The 12,809-nt window shown below is 44.5% G+C and overlaps 1 protein-coding gene across 1 annotated transcript in view; it reads right to left on the bottom strand.

The window, feature by feature from the left end:
* Positions 1-4,971: 4,971 nt before the first annotated feature.
* LOC137427310 (uncharacterized) overlaps positions 4,972-12,809 on the bottom strand; it is a 60,121-nt gene continuing 52,283 nt past the window's right edge. The window contains exons 8-11 of the mRNA XM_068116720.2: positions 8,029-8,588; positions 7,307-7,682; positions 6,219-6,985; positions 4,972-5,999 (exon numbers count right to left, since the gene is read on the bottom strand). Of these exons, the coding sequence (XP_067972821.2) occupies positions 5,429-5,999; positions 6,219-6,985; positions 7,307-7,682; positions 8,029-8,588 (2,274 nt within the window). The 3' untranslated portion in view covers positions 4,972-5,428. The remainder of the gene's footprint in view (positions 6,000-6,218; positions 6,986-7,306; positions 7,683-8,028; positions 8,589-12,809) is intronic.

Below are 12,809 nucleotides of genomic sequence, written 5' to 3'. Positions count from 1 at the left end.
CCTTATGTCACAGAAAGACGTGACATGATCCACACAATTGATGACCTCAAATGAAGTGCTGGAAGTGGCCACAGTCATGTGGCAGGAACAACTTCATTCTTCGCAGCATGCTCTACGACAGTGTAGCATTTCTTGGGGAATATTGCTGATTGTGTCACTGCTTATCTTATTATAATTCACCAAATGTCAGTCCGTCCGTTCCCAGGTACCCGTTTCAAAAACGGCTGAACCGATCACAACGAAATTTTGGGTGGGTAATCCTGGGACCCCCTGGAGGAAAATAGGCCATGTTGTTTTTCCAATTGCAGCTTTGGTCTCCAGCATTTTCAAGTTTGGACTCGCTTTTCAGGTTTCAGGCTTCAAATATCCCCCCAAAAAGAAATCTGGCGATGTAAGATCTGGGGATAATGACTTGGACATTACACGGTCACCAAAGAGTAGCCGAAGTTCGTTTGTGCTGTATCGCCAAGTGTGACTTGTGGCACCATCTTGCTGAAACCATCCTTGGTTGATTTTGTCTTCTGTAAGGTGCCCAAGAAACTCATGGATTATGTTGATGTAACGTTCTGAGTTTACTGTTTCTGAGAAGAAAATTTGGCCAATAATTATTTGCTGATTTACAATACACCAAGCAATATTTTTCACAGAATGCAATGGCCTTTCATGCATTGCACAAGGTTGTTCACTTCGTCTGTAAAAAAACAAAACATTGTCTTGTTCTGTTAGCATCCTCTGGAGCCACTCACAGTAGGCTACACATTTATCTTTATCTGGCTCCAGTAACTGATGCACTGCATTGATTTTGTAGGGATAAAGTTTTGAGTGTCTTGACCGCTTTCCTTGCACTGGAATACGAACACTGAGCTTGTTGTGTTAAACACCTCGGAGATATATTCAGGCTTGCTTCCATTCTTTCCCACACTTCATCCACTTTCACTGGTGTAACAATACTTGGCTGGCAAATGTGCTTTTAAACTTCTCTGAATAGCTTCACCAGTTTCTATAACACTGATTTTTAACTTTCATGCAGACTGTTTCGCTGAACTGCTTCACCAGCGTCTATAACACTGATTTAAAAAAAAAACTTTTGCACACCATGTTTCTCTGAACTGCTTCATCAGTTTCTATAACACTGATTTCTAACTTTCACGCATACGGTTTCGCTGAACTGCTTCACCAGTTTCTATAACACCGATTTTTAACTTTCACGCAGCCTGTTTCTCTAAACTGCTTCACCAGTTTCTATAACACCGATTTTTAACTTTCACACAGCCTGTTTCTCTGATCTGCTTCACCAGTTTCTATAACACCGATTTTTAACTTTCACGCAGCCTGTTTCTCTGATCTGCTTCACCAGTTTCTATAACACCGATTTTTAACTTTTACGCAGCCTGTTTCTCTAAACTGCTTCACCAGTTTCTACAACACCGATTTTTAACTTTCACGCAGCCAGTTTCTGTAATCTGCTTCACCAGTTTCTATAACACCGATTTTTAACTTTCACGCAGCCTGTTTCTCTGATCTGCTTCACCAGATTCTATAACACCGATTTTTAACTTTTACGCAGCCTGTTTCTCTAAACTGCTTCACCAGTTTCTATAACACCGATTTTTAACTTTCACGCAGCCTGTTTCTCTAAACTGCTTCACCAGTTTCTATAACACCGATTTTTAACTTTCACGCAGCCAGTTTCTCTAAACTGCTTCACCAGTTTCTACAACACCGATTTTTAACTTTCACGCAGCCTGTTTCTCTAAACTGCTTCACCAGTTTCTATAATACCGATTTTTAACTTTCACGCAGCCAGTTTCTCTAAACTGCTTCACCAGTTTCGATAACACCGATTTTTAACTTTCACGCAGCCTGTTTCTCTAAACTGCTTCACCAGTTTCGATAACACCGATTTTTCACTTTCACACAGCCAGTTTCTCTAAACTGCTTCACCAGTTTCTATAACACCGATTTTTCACTTTCACGCAGCCTGTTTCGCTAAACTGCTTCACCAGTTTCTATAACACCGATTTTTCACTTTCACGCAGCCACTTTCTCTAAACTGCTTCACCAGTTTCTATAACACCGATTTTTCACTTTCACGCAGCCTGTTTCTCTAAACTGCTTCACCAGTTTCTATAACACCGATTTTTCACTTTCACGCAACCAGTTTCTCTAAACTGCTTCACCAGTTTCTATAACACCGATTTTTAACTTTCACGCAGCCTGTTTCTCTAAACTGCTTCACCAGTTTCGATAACACCGATTTTTCACTTTCACGCAGCCTGTTTCTCTAAACTGCTTCACCAGTTTCTATAACACCGATTTTTAACTTTCACGCAGCCAGTTTCTCTAAACTGCTTCACCAATTTCTCTAACACCGATTTTTAACTTTCACGCAGCCTGTTTCTCTGATCTGCTTCATCAGTTTCGATAACACCGATTTTTCACTTTCACGCAGCCTGTTTCTCTAAACTGCTTCACCGGTTTCTATAACACCGATTTTTAATTTTCACGCAGCCTGTTTCTCTAAACTGCTTCATCAGTTTCTATAACACCGATTTTAACTTTCACACACCCTGTTTCTCTAAACTGCTTCACTAGTTTGCATATCACAGATTTTTAACTTTCACGCAGCCTGCTTCACCAGTTTCTATAACACCAATTTTTAACTTTCACGCAGCCTGTTTCTCTAAACTGCTTCACCAGTTTCTATAACACCGATTTTTAACTTTCACGCAGCCTGTTTCTCTAAACTGCTTCACCAGTTTCTATAACACCGATTTTTAACTTTCACGCAGCCTGTTTCTCTAAACTGCTTCACCAGTTTCTATAACACAGATTTTTAACTTTCATGCAGCCTGTTTCTCGAAACTGCTTCACCATTTTCTATAACACCGATTTTTAACTTTCGCGCAGCCTGTTTCTCTAAACTGCTTCACCAGTTTCTATAACACCGATTTTTAACTTTCACGCAGCCAGTTTCTCGAAACTGCTTCACCAGTTTCTCTAACACCGATTTTTTACTTTCACGCAGCCTGTTTCTGTAAACTGCTTCACCAGTTTCTATAACACCGATTTTTAACTTTCACGCAGCCAGTTTCTCTAAACTGCTTCACCAGTTTCGATAACACCGATTTTTAACTTTCACGCAGCCTGTTTCTCTAAACTGCTTCACCAGTTTCTATAACACAGATTTTTAACTTTCACACAGCCTGTTTCTCTGATCTGCCATTTCCGGAGTTGACTACGGACTCTTTAACCCAAAATCATATTGATCGCCCACGAAATGCACTTCAGTGCAATGTCTGCGTTTCATGTTCAAGAGTTTGTTCCTGTACCTTTCCTGAAGTTGGTCAAATGTACTCGAACCAAGTGTGTTGAACCGCTGGATGAATGCCATTGCATCGACTACATAAACTGCATCAGATGCAGAAGGAGGCAACTCTTTTAACGGTTCCCATGACTCGGCAACCTCTGCCTGTAGAGTGGATAGTTGGATTTGCAACCTTTGCGCATGGAAAATCCATTCTTCTCTGGCTCAAACAACGAGGGAGGGTACTCGAGCCATTCGTAACTAAATGCCTCAGTCCGTGCCTCATCACTCAGGTCCTGTGCGAAACAAAGTGCCCTTGTCACTGCACTCTCCTCTCTGTTGACTTCTTTCACAGTGTCCATCTTTTTCTTACTTTTCTTCAGATGCGTGGCGAATGTTTCTATCATCGGTTGGACAATCTTGTCTGCATTCGTCGTCGTGGCAGCATCCATTGCCTCCAAGCCTAGACGTTTGGCATCTACCAGGGTAGTTGCTGCAAGAATCTGACCTGTGGATATGTTCATTAGTTTATCTGTCGCAAGTGAAGGATCGAATGGGTTTTGCATCTTCTCTTCCACGGTCCGTTTGATCTGCAACACCGCTTCCATGTCGTCTTTCCTCAGCTTCTCGTGGTGGTCAGATTGCGGCGAGGCCATGTGTGCCATCTGTTTTACACTTTCAGAGACAGAGGTCATGAACGGTAGAGCCTTGATGTACTTTTCTCGTGCTGATTCAGACTGTGTTATACCCTTAAAGAGGCTTGTTTTGCCTTCCCTATTGTAGGTCTGTTCAAGGGCAAGGTCTGTCCACACACCATTAAAGTCTCCTGCAGTCTGGTGAACTGTGAATTTGCCAGCTGCAAACTCCTCGTGCACTTCTGGTGCTGTTTCTGGAAGCTTTTGCATCGCACTGAGATAGATCGGAAGGCAGGACATGTACTTACTATGGCCGGAAGCAATGGTATAGGGTAGCATATTCTGTACCTCTTGTAAGTGCTGTTGCCACAGCCCAGCTCTCTCAGCATGGATGTAACGCCTTAGGATAAGCACCATGTCTATGTACATGCTCCAAAGATGGGCTGTCACTCCTAATCCCTTCTCAAAATCTCCCCAGAGCGACTCCAGTGACTCTAGGCATTTCATGACTTCCTTCATGAGTGCAGCAAATTCGTCCTTCTCTTTCCTGTCAAAGGCATTTCTAAGACTTTCAAGCAGAGATGAAAGCAAAGAAAGTGTCTCCTCAGTCTTCTCGAACAGCCATTTCTCAAATGTAGTAAGGGAAACATATGAAAATCTGTTAACTAAATTGTTACCAAAAAATTTCTTCACCAATATGTTTGTAAAGGTGTGTAATAACATGTGTTAAAATGTTGAAGGTCAACTCCCGTGGGAAACCCAGAAAAAAAGCTGTTGAATTCGGGTACTGAAAAATTATTTTCGAGAATTTTTTTTTTTTTAATCGGCCCTTAAGTAACTTATGAGGGGTCAAATAAGGGTTTTTCATGATTCTGAGTTGATTGTTAACATTTATATTTCACCACAGACACTCCTTTGTGGAAAAATAATTTCTAAATATATCTCATTTTCTACTTTGCAGGACATGGAGTCTAGCAATATGGATGAAGACGTTACTCCACCTGTGCTCAATTGCTTCATCTGTGCACGCTCGTAAAGGTGGGCGCGATTCGGAAAATTTTAAGTCCGCTTACCGCTTATCCGCTCCGCCAGCCCGTGTAGTCCGATTCGCTTATCCGCTTCAGCGGCCGAAAATCTTAGTCCGCTTACCGGTTATCCGCTTCGATTCGATTTTTTAAAAGCGCTTCGACGTTTTTAAAGCGATTTTTGACGTTTCTAAAGGGAATTTAATGCTTTTTAAGCCTAAATAGCCATTTCTAACTACTACAAAGACAAACAAAGCTTTTAAGATCAAAAATATACATTTTTATTTAAATAAAATTTATTCAAAATTTATTGAAATAAAGTTTTCCACTCGACTCTACTCTACTCTTCAGTTAATTTAAATATAATTTTAATATATGCAAGTTACATTAAAGAAAAATCAATTTGCCCGTCCTTTCTTTGACAAGAGAGTCTACTAGTCAACAGACTAGCAGTCTGTTGACTAGTCCTCGTCTTCCTCCTCCACCTCGTGGGCCTTCTTGAGGATTTGGAGGTTGCCCTTCATGAAGACGAGGGCCTCGAAGTTCGGTGCAGCCAGGGCCGACCTCTTAGGCCTGAGGATGTCCGACCCGTAGCTGAACACGCGCTCGACCGAGGCAGAGCTCGGGAGCGGCGTGTTATGCCTGAGAAATAGAGTTACCCAAGCATCACGGAACTCGAGCGGGAAGAGATTGGGCGAGAGCCCCGGGTTCCCCCTCAGTGGCTTCCTCGACCAGTTGTTGACCTCTTCCCTGATCTTCTCCTCGAGGTTCTCCTCCTGCTGCCCCTCCTCCATGGCGAACAGGTAGTCCGTACTGCTCGAACCGGGCTGGGGTCCCTGCTGGGGGGCAGGGTCCAGGTGCTCGTCAGGCAGGACGAGGGCGAGCAGGTCCCTGATGAGCTTGTCCCTCACCAGGTCGCAGATGGCGTCGTTGTTCTGCCTCCTACAGATGGCCCTGACCGTGGCGAGCTTGTGCTGGGGGTGCAGCGCCGTGGCCATCAAAAGGTCCATGTCCACGAAGAGGTGGCTGAACCTGAAGTAAAAGAAAAGTTATAAAACAAATGTCAAATAATTTCAGATTTGTAAATTGAAAAATCAAATGTCATTCAACTGATTTTAATTCATTTCAAATGAATCATTAGACCGGCAAGGATTTTTTAATCATTTAATAATAATATAATATAAGAAGAAAGAAGCACTTATTAATTTTCAACTCATTGCGATAAAATATAATAATAATATAAGAACTAACCTGCCGTCAAAGCCCTTTGTTCCCTTCCTGGTGCAGGATGGCTGCTGGAGGAGGCTTGCCACCAGGTTCTGGGCGTGGACGATGCTGCCGTCGATGGACAGCGCCTCCAGGGAGTCCTTGAGCACCTGGAGGTGGGGGAGAAGGCACCCCATGTAGGCCTTCTCCTCGCCGTGGAGTACGTCTAGGCAGGCGGCGAGGGGGGCGGTCACCTTGACGTACTCCGACCAGATCTGCACGTCGTCCTCCGTGATGTGCGGCAGGGGGTGGGGGTGCTGCCGCTGACAGATCTGGTTCAGGTTGTTCCTCTTGTCCATGTCAAGCACCTCGGTCAGCAGGCACTTGTAGGCGTCGTGGCTAGAGTTCCACCTGGTGACGCCGGGGGTCACAAGCTTCTTGCCCAGGGCCGTCTTAATGTCATTGGCGGTCACTGTCTTCCTGTTCTGGGCGTTCCACAGGCCCTGGGCCTTGGCGGCCGGCTTGGTGAAGGCCGGCCTGGGCTGGGCGCTCCAGCCGGGCACCTTCTCGACGTCCCTGGAGGCCAGCAGGTTCACTGTGTGTGCCGCACAGCGGCGATGCTTGGGGACGTGCACCACCTCTTCCTGCTGGTCCACCTCCTCCAGGGCGTCCACCACGAGGATGGTGTTGGTCTGCACCACCTCTGGGTCCACCTCCACCACGTCTAGCTGCTCGTCATCGCGCCCGAGGGCCCCGTAGTGATTCAAGGCGCTGATGTAGTTGGCGCCGTTGTCAGTGGTGGTGCTGACAACCTGAAAAGCAAAATACTGTTTTAAAACAAAGTTTATTTTCATTTTTCACTTACAGTTAATATTAAAAGTTTTAAAACTTAAAATGAATTGTTTTAGCAAAATATAATGTGTATTAGGTGACGTATTACTGTAATACGTCACTTAATACACATTATATTTTGCTAAAACAATTCATTTTAAGTTGCCTGAATAATCTAATTAATCTTGACTATTATATTTAAACACTGTCATAAAAAACGCATACTTTTATTGTTAATTGTAATCTATTGAAAATAAATTTTGTAAACAATTTTAAATTCTAAAACTACAGAGTTTACACACCTTTCTTTTGATGCCGAAGTCATCGTGCAGCTCGGAGATCGCCTCTGCCAGGTACTGGCCCGTCTGGCTGACGGTGATCTCCTTGATCCCGAGGACGGCGGACTGCCTCTCGAAGGTGACCCTCTCCAGCCAGGTCACCGTCATCCCCAGGAAGGCCCTGTTGCTTGCCGACCAGCTGTCGGCCGTGGTGGCGACGAACTCCTGTTTGGCGAGGAGGTCCGTCAGGTCGGCCTTGGCCTGGTCCCCCATCGCCCTGATGTCCCGAGTGAGCTTCCGCCGGGAGGGGACCTTGAACTGTGGGCAGGCGTACGCCCACAGGGCCCTGTTGTGCTCGTTGTCTGTCTCCGAGGCGGGCTTCATGCAGCCAATGAAGGACCTGAATTATATATTATATCAATTTATTATAAATTGATATAATGAATGAAAACTCTTAACAATTTATATGTCTCATATAAATTTTTTATATAAATAAATAAATAAATAAATAAATAAATAAAAAACCACTCCATATAAATGAGACATATAAATTGTTGAAAGATATTTTTGAACAGTCAAAAAAACTTTAACATTGAATTTATAATTATTAACGTGCCTCCGATTGAATCCGATAAATTCCGATTAAATCGGAATAGAACGGACCGATTTATTCCGAAGTTATTAATATATTCTTACTTTAAGTTGACAAATGAAAATGAGTTTAATTAAAATATAAAATTACCTACCTATAGTAAAGGTCGAGACACTTCTTCTGGCTGAACTTCTCTTTGAAGGTCTCCTCGATGCTGGCCTGCCTCCTGGCGCCGGCCATGTCCTGGAAGGACTTGTGGCGGCCGCGTCTGCTGCCGCCGTCGAGGGCCGCCTTGAGGTCGTTGTGCTGGGCATCGTGGTACCTCTGGTAGTGCACCTTCAAGTTTGAACTTGATCCGGGCTGGGCTTTGAGTGTCTTTGAGCACTTGGTGCACGTGGCCTTGCTGTCCACGACCTTGAAGAAGGGGGCGATGTGCCTCCACTTCTGGCTGAGGCTTGAATTGTCTGTGTCCATTGTCACGTTGATCTCAGCCGACTCGATTGAGTCCAGCGACATCCTGCTCTCGCTGCGCGCGAGCTGAAGGGTCAGGGCGCAGATCTCCTGACTGTCCTCCACGTCCCCCATCATGTTGACCGCTGGGTTGTGGATGTCGCTGTGCTGGGACTGCTGGTTTGCGTCGCTCGTGTGCCTGTCCCTGGCACTGCCGCTGGGCTGGAGAGTCAGAAATCTCTCCATCTTGACGTTATTGCCGCTCTAGCGTCCAATAAAATATTCAGTTTTCACTTATTATTCACTTAAATAAATATTCACAATTCTAGAGTAACGGCTCAGGCTAACAGCTGATTTGGCGAATCGCGATGCGCTTTAATTTTTCGGTAGTCCGCTTACGCTTATCCGCTTCGGTTTCCGGGGGTTGTTCCGATTCGCTTATCCGCTTCGAAAACGTTAGTCCGCTGCAGCGGATAAGCGGATAAGCGGACTTTCGAAGCGGACCGCCCACCTTTGCACGCTCGGATACACCAGCTGAAAGGCTCATACAGGCAACTCCAAAGGGATACTCAACTTTATTGAAACAAGCAGAAACTGTCGAAAATGTTACTGTTGTGGAACGTATGAAGGAGGCTCAAAAGGAAGGAAAACTGAGGTACCACCAGAAGTGTAAAAATGATCTGTACAACAACTTTGTTGCAACCACCAAGAAGTCAGCTCAAGCATCAAAGGCAGAGAAAGAGCCATCAAAGTTGAAGAGAAGACGCACTACTTGTGAGTTCAGTTCATCAACTGGCTGCAGTTCTAGAAGATCACAGTCAGTTGACCTCCTGTATAAGGATGTATGCATTCTTTGCAACCAACCAGCCCAGCTCTACAAAAATAATCCAGCACAAGCTAGAAAGAAATACAGAGTGCCAGATAATTTGACTGCAGATACATTGAAGGCAAGCTTGCTGAAGACAGCACGGAGTCGCGGGGATGACTGGGGCACTGAAGTCACTGGACGCCTGGAAGGGATCAACGACTTGGTAGCAGAAGAAACACTGTACCATTTGCGATGCAAACTTATGTTTGCGAGAGGTGACAGTTTGTCCAAGACTGATGAGGAAGGAAAAAGGAAGAGAGGACAGAGGAGTATTGATGAGGAGCGAGAGGCAGTTTTTATTGAATTCTGCGAATGGTTAGACTCAGAATTAGAGCATGGGGTAATGAACATGGACCAAGTCCATGAAAAGCTGCAGGAGTTTGATCAGTCACCAGAGAAGAGCCTTTCTTATTCAAAGCATTGGCTAAAGATAAAACTTCTAGAGAAATACGAAGACACCTTGTATTTCACAACACAGGAAAGAAGGGCAGATGTACTCTGTCTCAAAGATGGCACCGACAATATTCTGCGAGGGCATCATGCTAATCTTGACCATGGAGATGAGAAGACTCAGATCATAAAGACGGCACTCAAGTTCATATCCAATGATATTGCCTTGATTGATTTAGGTCCAAAGTCATACCCCACCACACACAGTATGACTGACATCGATAGTCAGCTGACACTTGTTCCTGCAAGCCTTCAGATGTTCTTGAGACCGATTGTCAAGACAGACGAAAGAGTTGCCGTTTGGGGGCAGAATTTTATTAAGGCCTGTCGACCTCGGTCTGGAGTATTGCCACACCAAATGGGGCTTGCCATACAACTTGATCATAGATTTGGGTCAAAATGGATGCTCAACAAGTTCCACCGGCTGGGATACACTGAGTCTTACACGGAGACACAAAACTACAAATACTGCTTCCTTAATAGTAGGAGTGGAGATGATGTTCCAGATACTTATGGCACTCTTGACACCATTGTGGAGGAAACCGATGAACAGATCAATGATGAGGTTGCGGTTGATGCTGCGCTTGAGGATCAATCAGTGATGACAGCCAAAGTGCCAGCCAGTGAAAGTGAATTGTCAAGTAATGATCAGGTGGTCTTTATGGAGGTTGGGGAAACAAACAATGCAGTCACTCAGTTTGTTGGAGACAATATAGATTTAAACATTGTCTCTATTCACGGAAACACTCCCTTTCACTCAATGGGTTGGATCGAAGTCACCTCTCCGGCACCACCTTTGCCAGATCCACAGACAACAGCAGCTTTCCCCCGGGTGAAGTTGAAGGCACTCGACAAAGCTAAGATCCTGAGAGGAACTGAAGTAAAGATTATTCCATTTACGAACAGGAAACAGATAGGAACGAACGCGATCATGTTTCTCCCCCTCGCTGAGCTTTCCTCCTCCCTGGCTCATGATCAGCCACTCCTCACTCCAGGTGACACACTCTGGGCAGCGGGGTGGGTGATCAAAGCCAACGATCCTGAGTTCCCACACTCCAACTGGAATGGCTGGATGAAGAGAATCCATGCTAATGATGCAAAGCAGAGCACACAGATCGAGTTCCTCCCAGTTATTGAAGGAGACCCTAATGACCTCAACACCATCTTCACCACTCTGAAAGAGTGCATACGGCGCGCTGGGGTCGCTATAGTGACCTTTGATCTTCCGATTTGGCTGAAGGCTGTGAATATAATAAAGCAGGCAAATCTACCTGTCATTCCAAGGTTGGGTGGTTTTCACCTGCTGAAGTCTTATCTTGGATCAATGGGTAACATCATGGAAGATTCTGGACTACTAGATGTGATCCAGTTGATCTATCCTGGAAGTACGACAGCCAATCACATCATGGATGGAGGATGTTTTGACAAGGCAATCCGTGTTCACCTCCTCATCGATGCAGCCATCTATCAACACATCATGAAACTTGCCTTCACTGAGGAGGAGCGTGGTGACATGAAGACCTTCATGGAGAAGGTGGCTGATGGGAAGATGGGAGCCAGACACTCAGACCCAGTAGTGCCAGTGTTTGAGCAAAGGTTTGAAGAAACCTTCAAACGACTCGCAAAAGGAGGAAGAACACCTGCACTCTGGGTGGAGTACCACCACATGGTAGATGTGATCAAGGTCTTTATCAGAACCGAGCGACTTGCAGACCACAATGGGCATCTGTCCTGCATTGTTACCAAGATGCTTCACATCTTTGCCGCTGCAGGCCATCATCAGTATGCCAAGGGCGCACGGCTGTACTGTCAACTCATGAAGGAACTAGAAACTTTGCCTGCTTACAAAGGCCTGCCTTCTACAGAGCATGTCTCTGAACCCCAGTGACTATGGATGGACAATAGGTGTGCATGGGTATGAGCCAGTTCCAACACTGGACCCCACGGCTCCTGAGGAGCTATTGCAGTTCGCGAGCTGTAATTGTCATGGAGATTGCAGCAACCGGCGATGCAGCTGCAAGAAGAATGGGGTCACGTGCATCTCGGCCTGTGGAGTCTGTAATGGCATTACATGCAGAAACTGCAGTCATGATGTTGTTGAGTCTGAAGAAGACATAGACAATGACTGTTGAAACTTCTGACATTGTGAATGAGAAATAACTCTTGAGTATTATATATGTATGTGAAATAAAAGCTACTTTGTGTGTAAATGTAAAAGTGAAAATATAAATGTTAACAATCAACTCAGAATCATGAAAAACCCTTATTTGACCCCTCATAAGTTACTTAAGGGCCGATTAAAAAAAATAAAAATTCTCGAAAATAATTTTTCGGTACCCGAATTCAACAGCTTTTTTTCTGGGTTTCCCACGGGAGTTGAACTTCAACATTTTAACACATGTTATTACACACCTTTACAAACATATTGGTGAATAAATTTTTTGGTAACAATTTAGTTAACAGATTTGTGAAATATCTCATAAAATGCCCTTACTAATGCCTCCCACTTCAGCATGAACAATGCCTCACTCAACCATGAATGATAACGGACCATCTTATAATAATCTTTTCCTGCCATGACTTTATTGGCTGTACCTCGACCACAGATATCACTAGAAACCAGAATGTCCTCTATGCCACTCTCCATTATGAAAAATCCAATAGATCCCAAGAAGTTCTGGGCAATATGGAATCCTCCAAGTCGAACAATAACATCTTTGTACTTTTCCGATTCCTTCCTAAACAACCCCTTTACTATGTCATATATCGCCTGGTCACAAGTCACCACCGTCTTAGCCTGACCCATCTTAAGACTCAAGGAGACAAAGTAGTCCAATGAGGTCTGGACTACATCTGCGTTGGTTGGGTTTTGTGGAGCAATGGTCCATAACCAATCTTTGTTTTCTCTGTATGTTGCCCAGAACTGTATTCAAAGAAGCTGCTCCATGTCAGGCTACCAGTGTCCTTGTCGTTTTCACCCGTCATCAACTGTGTTGGATACATCCTCAGTAGGAACCAAACGATGTTCTTGTCAGCTAGAAAGCAGGCTTTCCCCTTGTCATCATGAGGAAGTTCAATATCACGTAATGACCTAGCCTGTCTTCTGTCCTTCAGTGTCAGTTTACTACTTACTGGAACGAATTTGTCTGGTTCACTGATAGTCAGTT

The sequence above is a fragment of the Myxine glutinosa genome, chromosome 5 (genome assembly GCF_964187855.1).
Source record: "Myxine glutinosa chromosome 5, kmMyxGlut1.1, whole genome shotgun sequence".
NCBI lineage: Eukaryota > Metazoa > Chordata > Myxini > Myxiniformes > Myxinidae > Myxine > Myxine glutinosa.
This window is presented reverse-complemented; position numbering and strand designations above follow the sequence as displayed.